We start from the raw sequence: 18,553 nt of genomic DNA, 5'->3' as shown, positions 1-18,553 counted from the left end.
ATCACGTCCTCACATGCTTGTTCCTTTCATTGTGTTGTCTTCTGGATCTAGAGAGCCATTCAAAATGATATTCGTGCAGTTTAGAGTACCTGTTACGGATGCCGATAGGTGGAGGAGGGGAATAATGAAGAGAGATAAAAGATAAAGAGTAGGATAGTCGCCACGATAGGTGTACGTCAACTGAAGAATTCCCCGTCGGTCTCCCGTTCCACGGCGTGTAGAGGGTCTCGATATTCAAGAAAGCAACAATCAGCTCAATCTATTGGCGTTGGTGACGATGGGGAAAAATGAGGAGGGGGGGGGTAAATATTGGCCAATAAATGAGTGAAAGTTATCTATTTCATTCTCATCCCTTCCTTTGCTTTGGCCACGACATTTCAACCCTTAATTGTTGTTGAGTTTTTAATTATATTTCATTTCCCCTACAATCACGGACCGATTCTGCGTCTACGCCGGTGAAGATATGTAAACAATGCTATAAAACATCTTCATATCTCTGATATCTCAACGTGATTATGACTTTTTTAAGAATCCAAACTGACCTACTGTCCCCTTTCCCACCACAGATTTTCAGTCCCTCATTACTATCAAGTGTTTTCTTCCGGGAACGCTCCCAATTATTTCCCTTTGTTGATCTTACGCTCTGCCCACTTGATACACATTCCCTCCAGCATAAATTACACCTTAACTATCGTTCCGGTAGGCTCTGCTATCTTTCCATCTCACCATCCGTAAATTTGAATTCCTTTCTCTGTTTTTTTATTTGTTCTTTTCTAATAGTCATGAAACCCATATCTTCTGTCAAATTTTTTGCCGTTGTTGCCAAGGCCATGGAAGGGTTTTGTGCTATTGTAACCGAGGAGACCATTTCGTCTGCGCTACCGAGCACGGCATTCACCCTATTGGTCTCGTCATTGTCAGCTGTTTTTACCCAGTTAATGTGCGAGATAACATCATGAGAGTATAATTTGTAGTTTTTTGAAGTCAATCTTCAATGCTGTTTTTCGTATTATATCGACACTTAATCGGCCTTACCTCTGTGGTCTGGCGCGACAACCGCCAGGGAATATACGCTGCTCATTCCCTTTCGCTTGGCTGGTAACCTTGGATCTTTCTGGTATGGAAGGCCCTTTTAGATAAGTTATTATTGATCCGAACAGTACAGCTTAAGTACTTGTTCAAACAAACTTTGAATTTTCTTTAAAATTTTATTAGTTTTTTTATTAGGGTTTCTCAACACTTCTTCCTGGGTGGCAACTTAGAGCTTCCCTGCGTCAGCGAAGAATATTCGTGTCTCATACTGATGTCGAAATCAATAATATTGTGATATACTGCAGAGAAATAATAATTAGAGAGACATAACACTTATTATTGCCGAATTCCATTTCGTAATCGCTTTTCCTGATGAAAAACTACTAAAAGTATCTTCCTGTTTTCATTTTTGTGTCGACCGGGACGTTTGCAAATCAAGGGTTTTTTATTTAACTTCAGAAGTTTCTACACAATGGAAATATCAACCCAATAGGCTCGAGATGAGACAATGAACGAGCCAATTATAATATTATATTTATGAGGTACACGCTTACTTTCACTAAATTTCCATTCTGAATATATTGTTGAGTGTTGATCTTGTACATGAGCGACCATGACCTTTAAGGACTACTTCTTAACTGTGGGTATTCGTCCTTTTTTTAAATGAATTTTTGAATGTTTAAAGACTTCTTACCAAGCGTTTGAGTGGCAAAATTTGAAGCTGATTCGCTTGACGTGGTATCTCTTTTATATCTTCATGGTCGGTTGGAATTCACATTAGTGAGCCCTCTCTTCATTTTGAGCTGACCCCGACTTACTTGCTTGCCTTCCTTGGGCTCCGAAGGACATGTCGTGAGTGACTATCTGACCCCACTGCATGGTGCCGATGGTCCACTTAGGATCGAAAATGTGAGCATCTGGGAAGAAGGTGGTACTTAGAAGTCTGGGACTCGGAAGTTGTCCTCCTTTCACTGAGAAATCGGCAGGTGCCGATGTCCCTGAAAAATAAGATAGTTTTTTAAAACTCATTCTATTTCCCCGATTAAATGTTGAAATGTTACACTTTACATGTTATTTCGGTGGATTCCGGAATGTAGATAAAATGAGCTTTTCATATTTCTCGACTTTTCACCTTTTCCTCGACAATACCAGTTGGAATGCTGGTGAAACTGATGCCTATTCCAGCTAACTAGCCGAGAAATATGCAAACCTCAGTGACACTTTTATTGTTAACCAGGGTTAAGTTTGACTACCCTCGAAATCTATTTACTGGAAATGCTTTTGATAGGGTAGCAATCGTGTTTGAGACAGTTAAAATCTTAAACGCCTCAAAAATGATCCCTTGGTATTATTTAAAAATTTAACGTATCAGGAAGCCTACTAATCTCCCATATGTACTTAATCTTGGGAAATAAATTGCTTCGATACCGCCGCCGTCATCTAAATTTTACTTTCAAGCCCCATTTTTATTATTCGTTCTTTTTAATTATAATTACTGTTGAGGTTGTTGACAAAGATGAAGCTTTTGAGTCAATGTCCAAAATTTACGCATATTAATTTTACAGACCCTTTGGGCGATCTTCCGATTCATATTTTGTTTTTAACGGAGTTTTTCGCGGATTTGCCGATTGAAATTCATGCTGGAAATATCCTTTTTGGTTTCAGATTTTCATTTTCCGTATCATGCCACCTCGAATGCTAGAACAGATTTGAAAGCTCCTGAAAGATAATCTTAGAGTTTATCAAGTAATACTGAATTCTGCTGCATTGAAAGAGAAATACTAAATTTTAATATTCTGGGTCAATAAATTAAGCAGCTGATTGACTGAAATATTCTCCTGGCAATTTAAAGTGCTCTTTTATAGCAATAATGCATGAAAATGAAAAAAATTACTCCAAACTGGAATATATTGTTCACGGTAGGTTCTCACAGCGAAGATTTTGTGATCAATTGATCTGTTTCCCAAAACTACCAATCAAAGGAGAAAGCTAAGAGTATCTATCATTATGACTGACAAATATGGCGAGTAAATGATTTATGAGGCACTTAAGTATATCTGTAGTAAATTTTCCTCAACGGATTTCAGAGTATATCCTCGTGTGTAGCTCGCTGTAAGTTTAATTGAAAAAATGTAAATTCTGTAGTATAATCTTGCGGCTATTAAAAATAGGGCACAGTGTCACCCGAATCTGAGATAGTGTAAATATTTCTCCTGGTTAAGTGTTTGATATCATCTACGTCTGGGCCGAAACTTAATTATTTTCGCCATTCTGGGGCGATAAGCACTTAGGATTTCTATGCCATATCACGTATTTCATGACGATGCTAAGCTAGGAGTGGCTGCATACGAATTAGTCACTTCATAAACAATATTCCGTCATGTGCCCGCTTTTAAACGTCATTTTTTGCAGGAGGCTTATGAAACTGTTTCCGGAAGGAGAACAAGTGGTAATGATGTGTGAGAAACAGCTGATGAGTAAATAATTATATCATTACCTTTCCCGCTGGGAATTGGCCTGGTAGACTCTTGAATAGAGCGGCTAGTGAAATGAATCCCGGAAAATGTCCAAACTCGGTCGAGACCTCAGAACACCGTATCTTTTTCCATGTTTTATTCTTTTCCAGCTTTCAGAACTTCCTGTAAAACCATTGGTAGCATAGGGTGCCCTATCCTGACTTGTGATTTTCACTCATCTTAAGACTAAGTTTAACGGGCGAACCGCTCAATACAAATGAATTCTCGTAGACTGTTCTTTTTCCTTGTATGAATACCTGCCATAGTCGCGCAGAATCAGCAAATGGATCGTTGCTGTGCGAACAGTACTCACCGTCGGAGTATCTGTATGGTACCAGCCGGCCGTAGGGCATGTTAGGCGTTCCCAGTCTCGGGTTGTTGAGGTTGTTGCATGACCCGTCGATGGTTCGGTACTTGGATTTGGGGTCGCACTGCACGGGTTGCTGATCGCACCTTGCCGAGCCGGAACCCAAGTAACCGGATCCCAAGATGGACGGCCCAGATGGTCCCGAGGGCCCGGAGTGTTGGAAGGCCCCGCTGGTGAAGAAGTCGTTGGAATCGAAGGAGGTCGGAGGGCTGATAGGCGATATCTTAGGAATCGTGTTCGGCTCCGGGACGTAGGACGGGTGGGGAGCCGGGGCCGGATGCTGGATGAATTCGTTGTACGAGTGCCTGCAGTGAAGGGAAAGGCCTTGGAATGTGTCCGCAATCGTCACAAAATCAGTTCAGATTTATCCTCATTCGATAAGGAGAGGAAAAGTTCGTTTCGAAAAAATCCCCAATCCGATTCCACGCAGACCCGTGGAAGTCTCGGTGCCAGTTGGATTGCTAAATGGATGATGTTGTAAATTTTGGTTCTCCACCGATTGAAATTTAAGATAGCCCTGGTTTCGAATCCATACATTCCTGCTTGAAGGAAGAAGTTGATTTTGAAGGTTTTTTCCAAAAACACCGATTTAAATTTCCGAGAAGTGTTCGTAAAAGGGATTGAGAACCTTTTGGTCGTTTTATGTATTTTGCGTTCCCGAGTCATGTAGCTATGGCTGCTGAAATACTCATTTATTTCATTAAATTCTGGGCATAATTCCTTTTTTATTATTATTATTTGACAATTCCACTTTCAATTTTCATGCTTGGATAACTCTGTTTTATGTAATACAATGTTCATAAAATCTGGACAAAGCAATGAATGCCTGGAATTATCCATTTTTATCCATGTTCTCTTTCTCTATTGGTGTAATGACCTTGGAAGAAGTAAGCCTTCCCAGAAATGGTTCCGAAAATTCATGCATCGCATCATTCTGTATACGGTTTATGCCTTCATACCAGAATGCGAACCACAAGTAGCAGTAATAAACCTCGTCGAGTGAAAGCGATTGAGTGTTAATTGAAGCAATTACCAGGCATTTCACGACTCCTAAATTACATGTGGTCGCTTGTTTGCATTCTAAAGGGACTGCGTGGTGGTAATTGCTCATGCGAATGTGCCAATAGTTGGGCGCCATAACCGGAACAAAAAAATCTTGCCACTTTCATTCGAAACGTTCTTAAGATAAATCATTTCTTAGTGTAGAAGTTTTGCATGCACCAGACGGTTGTAACCGTTTTCATAGAGTTCGAACTCGATGAAGCACCTCTTACGCGTCACTTAGGGTTTCCAAAAAATGTTTGCTAAGTTGAAATTCTGGCGTGAATATATCGTTTTCAAGCTTTCGCCAACGTAATTCAATGTTGGTATTATCGATTTATACCAGGTTACATGAATTTATTCACATTTTCATATTTACCTGTAGATCAGCAAGTGGAGACCTATTAATTAACATTTAAACGTACTCATTACTACTCAGGGTTTTATTTTATGGTTCCTGCTTCCTGTTGAGTTAGCATTGTTACAAATCAAATGAATAATTATACACAAATTGTAGAATTCAATTGCTTAGCGACTACTCCATGCATGCCATAATTTGCATTTCATAAAAGAAGTTAGCGACAGCGCTTTTTGTGTCCGGTTAATGGATGTCCACTTATAAGATTGATTTAAACTTAATGTTGATAGCCGTGAAAGGCGCCTTGCTCGTTCTTTGCCTTTCTTTTCATCTTAATCTAATCTTTTCACTTGTTTTGAAAAAATAAATTCATTTTAAATGCGAATAAATAATCAAGTCTGAAATTATCCTGAGGAAATTCCTCAAGTGTAGAAAATTTTCAATTGCCTTACCATTCCTACCATGCTATGCAGTCTTTCTATTAACTAAGTGGGATTTTGAGCGATTTTTAGAAATCTTGTAAGAGTTATACTTGTGATTTATCAATTCGAACTGGTGCCGATTAATGGAAATACCCATGATGACTTACGCTGGACCGTTCGCTGGCTTATATATGACCCCTCCGCCGGGGGCACTTGGTTGACCGTGACCAATTGAGGAGAATCCAAAGGCTCCCGAAGGGAAGAAATTCGATTCGAAGTTCACATAGCCGGGGGATGAGTCAGCAGAATGAGATCCGAAGCTTTGAATGTTGTGGTATCCAATGGATGGTGCTTGATATTGTTTCCCTGCAAAGAGAAAATTGGACATCATTTTTGTTCATGCCATTAAAATGTGTTTTTTTTGATGAAAGGATTCAAAATACAATATCATTAGACATTTTTTGAGGTGGTGAAGATGAAAATAAAGCATGAAGGTACACTCAATGGAAATAATAGGAATGGATTCAGAGGGTTCCGCTTTCTCTCGGTCGTTGTTCCATGGTAACCTTTAATTAATATTTTCCTATAACAACGTAGTAATGAAACAAAAAACGTACGATTTAATCGCGTATTTTTCGCCCTTATGTAATTTATCGAGGGATTGACAGGCGCTTCGCGGTTTTTTTCGGTCTGCCATTGTTTCAGTATTCTTTTTCGCGGAAATTTATATAATCCTTTACTTTGTATCTGAGGGAAAATGTACCTAAGTAGTTTTGACTCCAGATCATTTAATGCTAGTCTGTCACGCGTGAAATAAAAGCTAATGAAGATGAACATTTTTCGTATCTTTCTTGTGGATCATCAGATCGTTTCCTTCATTAGTAATGGTAATATATTTGCGACTTGGGTGAAGGAGTGAGTAAAGCCTTTTGTCGGCACATGCCTACTCTACCAGACCTGGCGATTCGACATCAGACTTTTGATGCCGCGACACGACATCAGTGCAATGCCGATCCCTCCTCAATGTATTTAATTATTTTATTTATTTATCGAATTATTGGGCGAGGTTGACACCTATAATCCCTTCTCTCACCTAACCCTTACATTACAGACATTACATTGAAGACAATCACATACAACCAAGGCAGGAACCAATCCACCTAGGCGGGAAACGACCCCGCGACCTCTGGGTTGGTAGGCGAGGACGGTTGACAATTTCGAGGTCAGCGTCAATGTCGTCGTCATAATCCATATCGGATCGACATGCAATGATTGACGACGACATCAGTGTCACGTCGATGCTGTTCAATCTCACAATTTGTCGTCTCTTCTGATAAAAATACTGGTTAAGCCCAACATGTAAGAAGTTCGAAAAGTGATCGTGTCCGAACTCATCCCGAAGTGATTTACACTGGGTGAGATCGAACAGGGAAGAGTAGTTTTCAAAACCCATTACATGCCGTATTTTTATAAGTTTCCCTTTACCTTTGCCATGGTTTTTTTTTAGATATTTTGAGGCATTATTGGCCAAAGTGTAATCGCTCGTTCCTTAGGTGTGATGCACAAATATCTAGCTAGAAATTTCTAGCATAAGTATCTCGTATGCCCCCAAAACATACGGAATATTTTGTTTCTTTCTCGCATTTAAGAAATATTTCTTAGGAGAGGATATGCCGATATCCACGTCTTTAACTACATCAATTCGAACCTTGACAAAAAAAAATATATATATATATATATATATATATATATATATATATATATATAGTGAGTCTCTTTTTTGTGTGTTTTTGTCTGTGTCCACTAGTGCTAAGTGTTATACATTATTATTCGCACCCGTGAGACTTTTAAAAAGAGTTATATATATATATATATATATATATATATGTCGAAATGAATAACTCCATTAGCATTAAGACCTAAGATCGCCCTAGACATCAGTATCGTTCTCGACATCAATATCGCCCACGATATGTCGACGACACCCATTGTCGGTCTCTACAGGTGCTCATCACAGTTTAATTATTTATTAAAATCTACATGTGCTGAAAGACAGTTTATGTCGGATTCCACTCGACATAGAGAAGTCTCGCCCAACCCAACCCGTCCTATCTTTCAAGATCCCTTTCCTCAGCAGGTGTTTTACACACGTAGATATTTAGGCATGAATTCTGAAAATAAACCGGAATAGATAGCTCGTCTATAATATACGTATATGACTAAGTATGTGAACTATAATATATACTTCTCATTCCTCGTCACCGTCGGAGTTCGAAACCTAGTCTTCAGCGCGGGAATTGAGAGGGTATGTCGGCCAATATTCAATCCCCTTGTTAGTGAGTCCTTCCGTGCTAATCCGGTTTTAAGGAATGAGACGTAAATTTTTATAATTGGCTAGTTGAATTTATCAGGACCTTATCTCTTACTTAGTGACACACTTATGTTAGAAATCAAGATTGATACGATGTGCTCTTTGGTGTACTCGTGCACCTCTTCACCGGATAAATTTTCTTCTTGAAAACATTAGGAAAATGAAAACTCAACGTTTGATTCTGTCGTAAGTATTGAGAGCAACAAAATTTGAAAAATATGATAGTAAGGCTTACGTTTTTGTATCGAAGAATTGACAAAATGACCTTCGATGTACTAGGTTATATTATTCCTTATTTTGTATGATTCTGAAATGCGAAATTAATCTATTTTTAAACTCGTTTAAATAGATTAAAATTGCTTCAGCTTATAATGAACTGCTTCCTGAACTTTTTGTTTGTTTTATTAAAAAAAACAGTTTCACAAACTTGTAAGATATGAGGTCTTTTATGAGGTATTTTTCTTTATGAGTACTTTTCAGATACAGTTATTAAAATGTGAAGGGTTTTAACTGAAAATTTATATAGAATATTTGTAGGCTTGTAAAGTAAAACGTTGATGAAATTCACAATTGACATAAAAAATTTTGTTATAATAAAATAGAATAACACAGCAATTCAACAATTTCAGTGTGTAAAAATCATTCGCCTTGCCCGGGATGTCCGGCCGAGTGCTTTAGCCAGTTAAGCTACCGAGGCGTCCTCTTAAACTCCGAGATCCCGGCTAGGTTACTATCGCGGCATTTCCCACAGTTTCTTGGAGCAGTACACTAGTTTATTATCTAGTCTTCAATCGGCACAGCATATGGATATTTTGGTGTAATAATTCTAATAAATTAATTTGTGTGACGCAGGAACTTGGTTTGATTTCGTGTAGTGAGAAATAAAATTGGAAGTAAATGAATAAGAAATAAACGCTGAAAATTTAACCAGCTCCCAGCATTAAGACAATACTAATTTCGCGCAATGTCGTGGTTTGGGTATTTATCTATCGGATGACACTATGACACTTGTTCTTTGGCTATCATTGTTCACCGCAATCTTGGCCTTGGATGACCAGAAGTGAAAATCTTACCGCCGGTGGGTATCGTCATAAACTTGCCATTAATTCCGAGGAAATCGTCGATTTAATTGACAGCAGTTTTAATGGTAGGCTTTCTCGAGGTATAAGTCTCGTTTCCAGTTCAACTTTTCCTGATATTTCGCCGAATGGGACCAGGGTCCTTGCAAACCACATAATTCGGTGAAAGAATTCCAAGCTGTAAGTGAAAGGATCGGTTATATAAGTTTAACGGATTAGAAAGGCATGGTGGGGAAGTGACCCAATTGACTTGAAATTATCTCGACCTTTTTCTTTTAGCGTCTCCCCTGTTTCCGTCGCTTTTGATCTTTTGCTTCTACTTAAGACGATGCATTTTTTCACGGCCGTAGCTTGGGGAAATAGTATTTAGATCAACTTATAAATTATCGGATCATTCCTCTGCAGGTTTCGGTAACATGTGATGATTTGATGATAAATTTCTTGCCTACTATATACCTTACATACGAGGGCTGCCCAGAAAGTAACTTCCGTTTAGGTGCGGAATGAGAATTAGTGGAGGGAGCCGAAAGGTCACTGTATTGACACACACTGTAGGTCATTACGCCTCGAGCTGCAGTGGTTGAAAGGTCGCAACGCTTGTCATTTGTTTACAATAGCGAGTTAAAATTAAGAATACAACGGCAATTCGCGCCAAATGTGAAGTCCGTTCGAGGTTTTTACTGATGAAAAAACTTCAAAGCTGCTGACGTTCAGCGGAAAGTTTGTGCTCTGTACGGACCAAATGTGATGGGTGATAAGATGAGCGTCAGTGTTGCTGCTCGTTTTAGAGTGAACATAAATGTCCATGATGAAAGAAGTTGTCGCCCGTCTGTGGTGAACAATGAACTGCACCTGAATATTGGCGAAAAGTTCGTGAAAACCGGCGTTTTGCGGTATCTTAAATCTTAATAAACTTTTCTATAGATTTTAGCGACTTCCAAATGTCTGTTGCATGAAAACACGACTGAATAGTCAAGCTACTACATATTTTGTGCTCGTCTCGACGAGGAACTTCAGGATGGCTGTAATCTCAGGTGGCAGAATTTTATGCTGAAGAAATTTGAAAACTAGTTCAGAGATATGACTACTGATAGTGCCACGCTTCAAATGCCTTACCCTCCCAGGGTCAAATAAGTCTTACGGTGGTGTGAGAGAGGACAGAGATGGAAGGTCTTGATATATTAGTGCTTATGTCATAATACTTTTTCTGTGTGCCTGAGATTTGAGTTCTATTTTTCGTTTTATTTTTCGAAGGAACTTAAGTTTAACAAGAAAGTTCTGCGAATATTGAATGTAACGTTTTCACGCTCTGATTAATTAAAAAATTTAATTTTACTGTTTTAAAATACTTGTTTGGAATTCATAAGGCGTGTTAAAATAAAATCAAAACTCTGCGTAATGACTACTTAATTTTGCGTAAAAAATGGAAATGAAAGGAAGATAATAGAATCATATGGATGTCTATATATGTTGCTCGTTAAACGTGAACTCGGTTTGCATAAGACCCCGTCATTTATTTAATAATTATGACTAATCTTTATAAATATTTCCCAATCAAAGTTTTACCTAAACTGAAATTGAGAGGCAATGGAGAGTAATTACAAAGATCAGAACCGTCGAAATAAAATATGAATTCATTCATCTATGATTCAAAATGATAAACTTATTTAAAAAACATTTGGAGATTATTGAAAGACCTAATAATAATAGACCAAGTATATGCTGATCTTGCAAAAACTACATGCGATATGATCGAATTTCATCGTAGTCCCTCTGCGCATGGAAGTGCAAATTTTACCGATAATTCTTGTTGAAAAGCAACCTTGCTCAAGCCCGATAATATTGAATAATGTATAGCCTTGCAGCATCGGCGTAATTACATTCCTTTCTCCTTTTTTAGATCAATACTTTGTAGCGTCCAAGGAATAAAGTAAACTGGAATTTGTAATTTGACGAAGGCCGCGGTCGGTATTCTTTTTTAAGTCAGACATTGGATCGGTATTCTTTTTTAAGTCAGGCATTTTTAACCTGACATTGCGAGCTGAAATTGTGGCTTGGAGTTTGATGTGTTTGGAAAGTGGCGATGGAAAACACCCGAATTACAGATGGCCTTGCCTTGCGGGCGGCAAAATTAAAAAGGATAAATTGACCTCCCGTCCGCTCCTTTTCACTTTCATCGGAAGGAGTTCGGGTGGATGCATTTAATTGTTTTTTTTTAATAGGAAAAAAAGGAAACGTTAACGCCGTTGGGATGATCAAGTCCGTGAACGGGAGAGAGAGTGAGTGATCACGGGTGAGGGTAAAGAGAACGGATTAGTGTCGGCGAGGGGAAAGAGATGGTGACGACTAAAAACCCGTTCAACTCAATGTGGGTGGGGGTGGGACATCCTGCCATCGCGAGTCAGCACGGTGGGAACGGACTACCGCTCGAAATGGAGCCCGCGGGGCGAGAGAGAGAGAGAGAGAGCGGGCGATAGTGCGTGAGAGTGAGAGGAGTACGCGGGACGGAGTGGGTGGAAGACGCAGTGGCATAAGAGATGTACTCGTAGAGCGGCGTGGGAGTCGGGTCATGGTGGAAGGTGCGGGTTTAGTCCGATCGCGGAAGAGAGGTTATGGCGACCTTGGAGAACTTTTATAGGCACGATTTTCCCTTTTCATGGTATCGATTCGAGAAATCGGAGATGAAACGTAGGACGAAGGAATCGATATTTTTTAAAGATTTTGTATGAGAGATGGGGGACGCCATCGAGGGAAAGTAAAAATGCCGAACAATGACAAAAGGGCTCTTTTGTTGTGATGATGTGATCTTGAGAAATATTTGCACGAGTTCTTCTCGTATGTTCCTGTGGATCTCCGGAAAATTGCGACGGAGCTGATTTTTCACGGTTTATGCCGGGCAAGTATGGTCAAAGGGGAAAAATTAAGATGGAGCGACCCGGTTGCATTTTCAGCCATATGCCCCTAAGGGGATCGGTACTTCGTATCGTGTGCCCTCGAAACCTGTGCCTCTTGCTGACTTCTCTGTTGCACGAATCAATATCTCTTACTATGCCCCAAACGTAACTTAAGAAGGAAAGGAAAACTGGTGGCTGTATTTAGGAAATGAATGTAAACGGAAATTGAAAATTTTCGAATTTTAAATGCATTTTGAAAATGTAGTTACTTGTGGGGATAGAATAATGCAGTGGTTAAAAAATAAAATGTTTAACTTTGATTGCATGAGAAAATAGGTTCAACACTGGCATTCACTCAATGCCTCATAGTCAATTCTCTATTGAATCGTTCCAATGTATGCTCCACTTCCGTGAAGTGGCGTCTGAAATCTCTCTCTCTCGCTCTCATGCGTGTTATTTTAATTAATTTAAGTTAAAAATTGAAAGTTAAATTAATTTCTGTAGCCACTTAAAGGAACTAAGAATGCTTCTATAACATTATTTCGGTCAGCGGATGACCTTCAACGGGTAGAGCGAAGGGTTTGACAGCGAGGAGACGTTAGTTCCATACCACTGTTCGATGTAATTTCAAGTTTAAAATGTTTCAACTCCTATCGTTTTGCTTTTTATTTGTGTTTTCTAATCTTATGGCGCCATTTTAGGTCACAGCACACCAACAGCTAGGCTTTCATCTGATAAAGTTTAAATTCCCAATATGGAAATCATTCTTATCTAGTCAGAAAGGTCTTTTTAATAAGCATTTTTAAGCTGCTATTTATTACTCTGTTCTGTGATTTATATTTAAATTTTTGAAAGTGCTAATTTGCACTGCAATGGATTCTGTCATTATGAAGTACGTTAGGTATTCAGTATAAAAAATGGCATCATGATGAGAATTCTCATTCAATTTTATATCAACTTTTAAGACCAAATAACAAAATATCCGAATTTCGTTGAGTAGAGAATGAAATTTACTTATCTTTCTAAAAAAAATACCGCCCTAATAATGAGTAAGGCATGTTTTTCGGGACATAATTTCAATAACGGTTTATTTTAAAGCTATTATTTGCATGCGCGAAAATATATAGTAAAAAGTCAGATATTTAGCTCTTTGGAAATTGAATTTTAGGTATCACTTTTACACCAAATTCCATTGCCTATCACAAAAATTTAGTAATTTAATTCAGCTCTGATCTTATTACGTATTAACTTTAATTAATGCTATTAAAATTAATATACACTTACTAGTATGCACCTACAATGATTGGTTTTACTACGCATATAGTGTGTACGTTATTCCATATTGATCATAGCAGAGTAGCATTGAAAACCTCTGAAAATATTAAGACAAAATGATTCAAAAATTCATTAAAACATTTTCCATGTTTTAATTTTCGGTGCGTACTTGAACAAAAGTGAAAATCTTGATATTAGGTCCTTATTTTTTTAAACCAATCTCATGCTATCATTTTATGGGTGTTTATATTTCAATGATGGAAAATACGTGAAATCGACATAAAATTGAATGGCACTCATGAATTTTATCCGTGGCTGGATGAAAAATCTTCTATTAACATTGTTATAACATATTAGAACTCATATATACACTTAATATGGCAGAAACTACAAGCTCTTACGCACATGCTTGGGGGTATATTTCCGCCGAAATTTCGATATTTTGTCATAAATAAGTATTGATATTTATTCACAATCCTGTGAACCATCAAAGGAGCGTGAAATAGCACCAGTGAATCAATCGTGCTTCGCATGGTGGATTAATGGATTTTACAATTAAAATGTATCATCACCAGAGGAGAATCAAATCTCACCTGAATCCCTGCTGTTCCTGTGGTCGCCACTAGCAGGGGTAAAAGTAAAATCTAAGAAGGGGTGATTGGGTTTCCCTTGAGCGTGGAGTACCAAGAGGCACACCACTACGATTCCCAGTCCCATTTTCATGGCTCAGAAGGAGTCCGAACAGGGGCTGTACCTGTAATGAAAGAGATTATAAATTATTAGCGTCAAAGGTTTCCTGTCAATCGGGGTGGATGAGGTTTACTTAAAAAATACATATGTGAGTTATATACAGTATAAAAATACTTGCTATTCATACTTGAAGGGCTTACTAAAGCTTCCATGCATTTATGTTTTAATTTTTATGAGTTCATTTTGTGCTGGAATTAAATGTATGTCTATCTAATAAGAACCTCAGTAAACCTTTCCTGCATTGTTTTAATTCCGTTAGTCCGTGATATGCGGTTGTTTTGTGGTGGGTGCCATACGAGAAAACTAAATACTTGAGCAGAACGAAATGAAATAATTGAGGGTTTCCCATGGAAACAGCTCTTCTTGCTCTCAGTTGAGAATTTGAATAAGTAAGTGCTCTGTTGGAGGAGGGACGGAGTGTGGGGAAGCGACATCTCCCTTAACGGAGATGAACTGACCCGGTGGAAAACCCGAGAAGACTTTTTTAATTAGCTCTATACTTTTATATTGATAATTTTTATTAAATTAGGCCAACTGATTAAATTTTAGCTTAAATCGACACCCCAGCAGTGGCTGCTGTGGCCTTCTTCCAAGCCCAACGAAAGTCATGTAAAAGGAGTCGGATGGCTGAGTATTCTTATTATTAAGTGATACGAATTTCAGAGAAGCACCATATTATTTCTCTCATTTAAATGTGGAAGAATCGAATTACTGGCGTTGGAGTTAAACTAAAGCATTTGTGGATAAAAGATTGAATTTTCTAATGGTGCACATTATTTATCGTATCTCATATGGAAAATTTTTAATGCTACGTGTATGCCCTTTCGGGGCAGGCAAAGTAATTAAAAAAACAGATTTAAATTTTTCCTAGTAAAACTACAATAGTTTAATAATTTATTCCTACTCCCATGCATGTCTTCTTCCGTCTTTGTCACATTCACGTCATTTGTCGCATCTTAGTCAACATGCCATTTTGCTCCGGAGACGAGCAACATTACCACCGTTGAACCGTTTAAGAGTCTATTAGACTGCATTCATCCATATAACTGTCGATCAGTCTTTCGCCCATTTTCCCTCAAACCGTTCACTCCGCTCCCACATATCTGTTCGCTGATACAACTGAAATTCATCATCTTCGTCCAATTAAACCAGCGAAGTCATTTCCACTTATTTCATTCTTTTCCATTACCTGTGCATCCATTCCACATTCTTTCATTTCGACTCAATCTCCAAACTAACTCTGCTATTATTGCCACAAACACTTTACTTCTTCCGTACGTTTTTCCTCAGACTGGTATTGTTATTCTATCAGATTTAAACTCTCCGGTATTATATTTTGGATTTAGTGACGTGTCAATTCCAGCAAGTACTACCTTGATCAAAACTTTCCCGGAATTTATTCAGAAAATTAAAAATACAAGTTTATTCATCTAAATCTATATTGTCCCCTTCAAAGTAATCCCCATCGACTGCAACACACTTATGCCAGCGCTTGATCCAATCCTCGAAACATTTTTTATATTCGGTTTTCGGTATGTCCATCAGTGCTTCCTGCGATTTTTCCATTACTTCCTCTCGGCTGCTAAAACGCGTTCCCCGTAATGGTTTTTTAACTCGATTGAACAGAAAGAAGTCACAGGGAGCCAAATCAGGTGAATTCGGTGGCTGTTGGATGGTATTTGTTGCATTTTTCGTCAAAAAATTACGAATAATGATAGCACTGTGCGACGGTGCGTTATCATGGTGCAAAATCCACGAGTTTTCTGCCCACATTTCTGGTCTCTTTCGGCGAATTGCTTCACGCAAACGTCTCATAACGCCCAAATAATACTCTTTGTTTACTGTCTGGCCTTCTGGCAAAAATTCATGATGCACTACACCGTTGTAATCCATGAAAACCGTCAGCATTGCCTTCTTTTTTGACTGAAAACGACGTGGTTTTTTTGGTCTCGGCTCATTTGGTGAACGCCATTCACTTGCCTGATGTCTGGATTGCGTGTCGTACTCATAAACCCACGTCTCGTCTCCAGTAATGATCCTTTTGATGAATGTGGGATCGGATTCAGCCTCGCAAATCATGTCTTTTGCGACGTCAACACGGTCTCTTTTTTGCATGAAATTGAGGTCTTTTGGCATGCTACACGACGGAAACCCAAATCATTAACCACAATGTCTTGGGCGGATCCATAGGCAATGTTCAAGTCCTCCGCTACTATATTTCTCTGATGGTTAATTTGCGGTTATTGACCAACATTTCTTTTACTTTATCAATTTTTTCACCGACTTTCGATGTCGATGGTCTGCCACTGCGTTCATCATCTTCGATTGACTCACGACCACTTCTGAACCGCTCGTGCCACTGGTAAACGACCGTTTTTTTAGAGAATCGTTGCCGAAACACTTTTCCAACATTTCCAACGTCCGTGCGCCACTAAATCCGTTTTTTACGCAAAATTTAATACAAGTTCGTTGTTGCAAATTTAAATCCATTTCTGAAATTGTAAAAAATCGCCAACACACACAGAGATAGATGTACTCTTATGAATTATGCCTCTGCGGTGCTTTCTGCCATTACATTGATTTTAAGGTGCTCACGCTCTCAAGCGTTAAGCTTTTGGTTTTATCTCTTTATACTTGAGTGCAATTGTCTCTCGGTCACACTCCCGTTTGTTTTTTCTTAAATAGGTTTTTTCTGAATCGGTAATTTTGATGACGGATGGTGAAAGGAATTCCAAGCCTCGAGGACGTAAACACGATGTTTTTTCACCACTTCCTTTGCTCAATCGCTAAAAACCCAGTACTCTTTTCTTTCTCTCTTTCAACCTAAATGTTACAACTGTTCCATTTGAGATTTAGATAATTGAAAGGCTATTGTCTAATTTCTCGCAGGCCGAATCCACACCGTTATTGAACTTCGCCACATATTTTGTATTAGTGCATAAAGGCTTCTCACTAATCGAGGATGTGTGGATGTTCATATTTTCTCTAATTAAGATCTACTTTAGAACTGGTACGAGGGTCTTTGGTGCAGTGGCAAAGGGGTTTGAGGCGTCTATGGGCCCTCCCTATCATTTGCATCGAGGATATGAAATATTCGGCGGTAAGATGTCATTTCTCACTTTAGATTTATTACATATTTTATATTTTAAAATATTTTTAATCACAATATTTTCGGTTTTCTTACGCATTTAAAGGTGGCAAAAAGAATAGTAACTCTGACGAAAGCATATCCTGATTCCTTAATTTTTTAGACTTATAATATTATTTTCTATATGATTCTCACATCGTTAAAATAATATTACATCTGCTGGAACATTTAATCATCGTTCACCACAAACGGTTAAATTATAGTATTCAATCAGTGTTTAAACTGACAGAAATACAGAATGATTTCTAATTTTGTGTACTTAAGCGTTGCTTCAAAATATTATTAAATATTATACTCTTCAAAAACTAATAGGCAATTATATTTCAATGGATGTATTTGCACCCTTTTTAATTATTTCGGAAGGTAAGTTTTTTACCAATAAGATATTTTGATGTAATTTTTTTCAACATTGAACCGGACGCTTGCGTTCTCACTTCTGAAGGATACTCGTGTAGGATAAGAAAAATTAATAATATTTTCCTAAACCGAACAAAAGATATTTATTCGACCATTTCTGTAAATGGGGCCAAAAATGCTTAAAATGTTTTGTAAAAATGGTTAAAGTTTACTGTAAATTTCTTTGGCCAGTAAAATCAGGGCTTTTTACGCAGAAAAATGTGGAAATTTTGTTTGAGAATCCTAAAATTAATTTTATTAAGGATATTAAAATTTCTGCGAGGAGACCATGTTTATTTTTGATTCATTTTATAACTTTTGCAATTTATTATAAATTACTGTAATGGTAATAATTAATTAATTAACTCATTTAATTTAATTTTGGGATCACATGTATTTCTAAATTGAACGTCGCATCAGTTCAGGTATATCATTAGCGGCTATCTTATGTTTCCATTCTGGTATTTTTTAATGTTTTTGAGTTCATTTGTGTTGGAACTAGATATATGGGATTAGAAATCGGGCTCTCCAGTCAGAAGTCAAACGCTCTACCTTTAGATTACCACGGCCCACGCACACACATATATACGTATAGGTGTTTTGATTAAATGATTTTCGTTCAATGGGTGAAAGAAGTCACATCTACCTACATGAGACGAAATTACATATGGAAGACTAGAAAATCTTCATGCAGTCCCAAACGTTTGGCATAATGTCATGGCTGGAGTATCTAACCCCTCTACTCGCGAGATGTTATCGCTAATTTTTACATTATCCTAGACAGTCAAAAACACTATTCACAGTAAGACAGATGTATGACACGCCCAAATGTATAGCTCTCAGCGGGCCATCTGTAGAACATTTTATTTTCTTGTTATAACATGACCTCACGTCTTCCGCTCTC

General features: G+C 38.1%; 1 protein-coding gene across 1 annotated transcript in view; it reads right to left on the bottom strand.

Annotated features, from left to right (window-relative positions):
* Pxd (Peroxidase) overlaps nt 1-15,321 on the bottom strand; it is a 34,820-nt gene extending 19,499 nt beyond the window's left edge. Inside the window, exons 1-5 of the mRNA XM_071587274.1 lie at nt 15,295-15,321; nt 14,040-14,109; nt 5,904-6,102; nt 3,862-4,220; nt 1,851-2,030 (exon numbers count right to left, since the gene is read on the bottom strand). Of these exons, the coding sequence (XP_071443375.1) occupies nt 1,851-2,030; nt 3,862-4,220; nt 5,904-6,102; nt 14,040-14,109; nt 15,295-15,321 (835 nt within the window). The remainder of the gene's footprint in view (nt 1-1,850; nt 2,031-3,861; nt 4,221-5,903; nt 6,103-14,039; nt 14,110-15,294) is intronic.
* Nucleotides 15,322-18,553: the final 3,232 nt, after the last annotated feature.

Source organism: Hetaerina americana, unplaced genomic scaffold (genome assembly GCF_022747635.1).
Source record: "Hetaerina americana unplaced genomic scaffold, ioHetAmer1.1.p SCAF_3, whole genome shotgun sequence".
Classification (NCBI taxonomy): Eukaryota; Metazoa; Arthropoda; class Insecta; order Odonata; family Calopterygidae; genus Hetaerina; species Hetaerina americana.
Note: the sequence above shows the minus strand (reverse complement) of the source record. Positions and strands in the feature narration are given on the sequence as shown.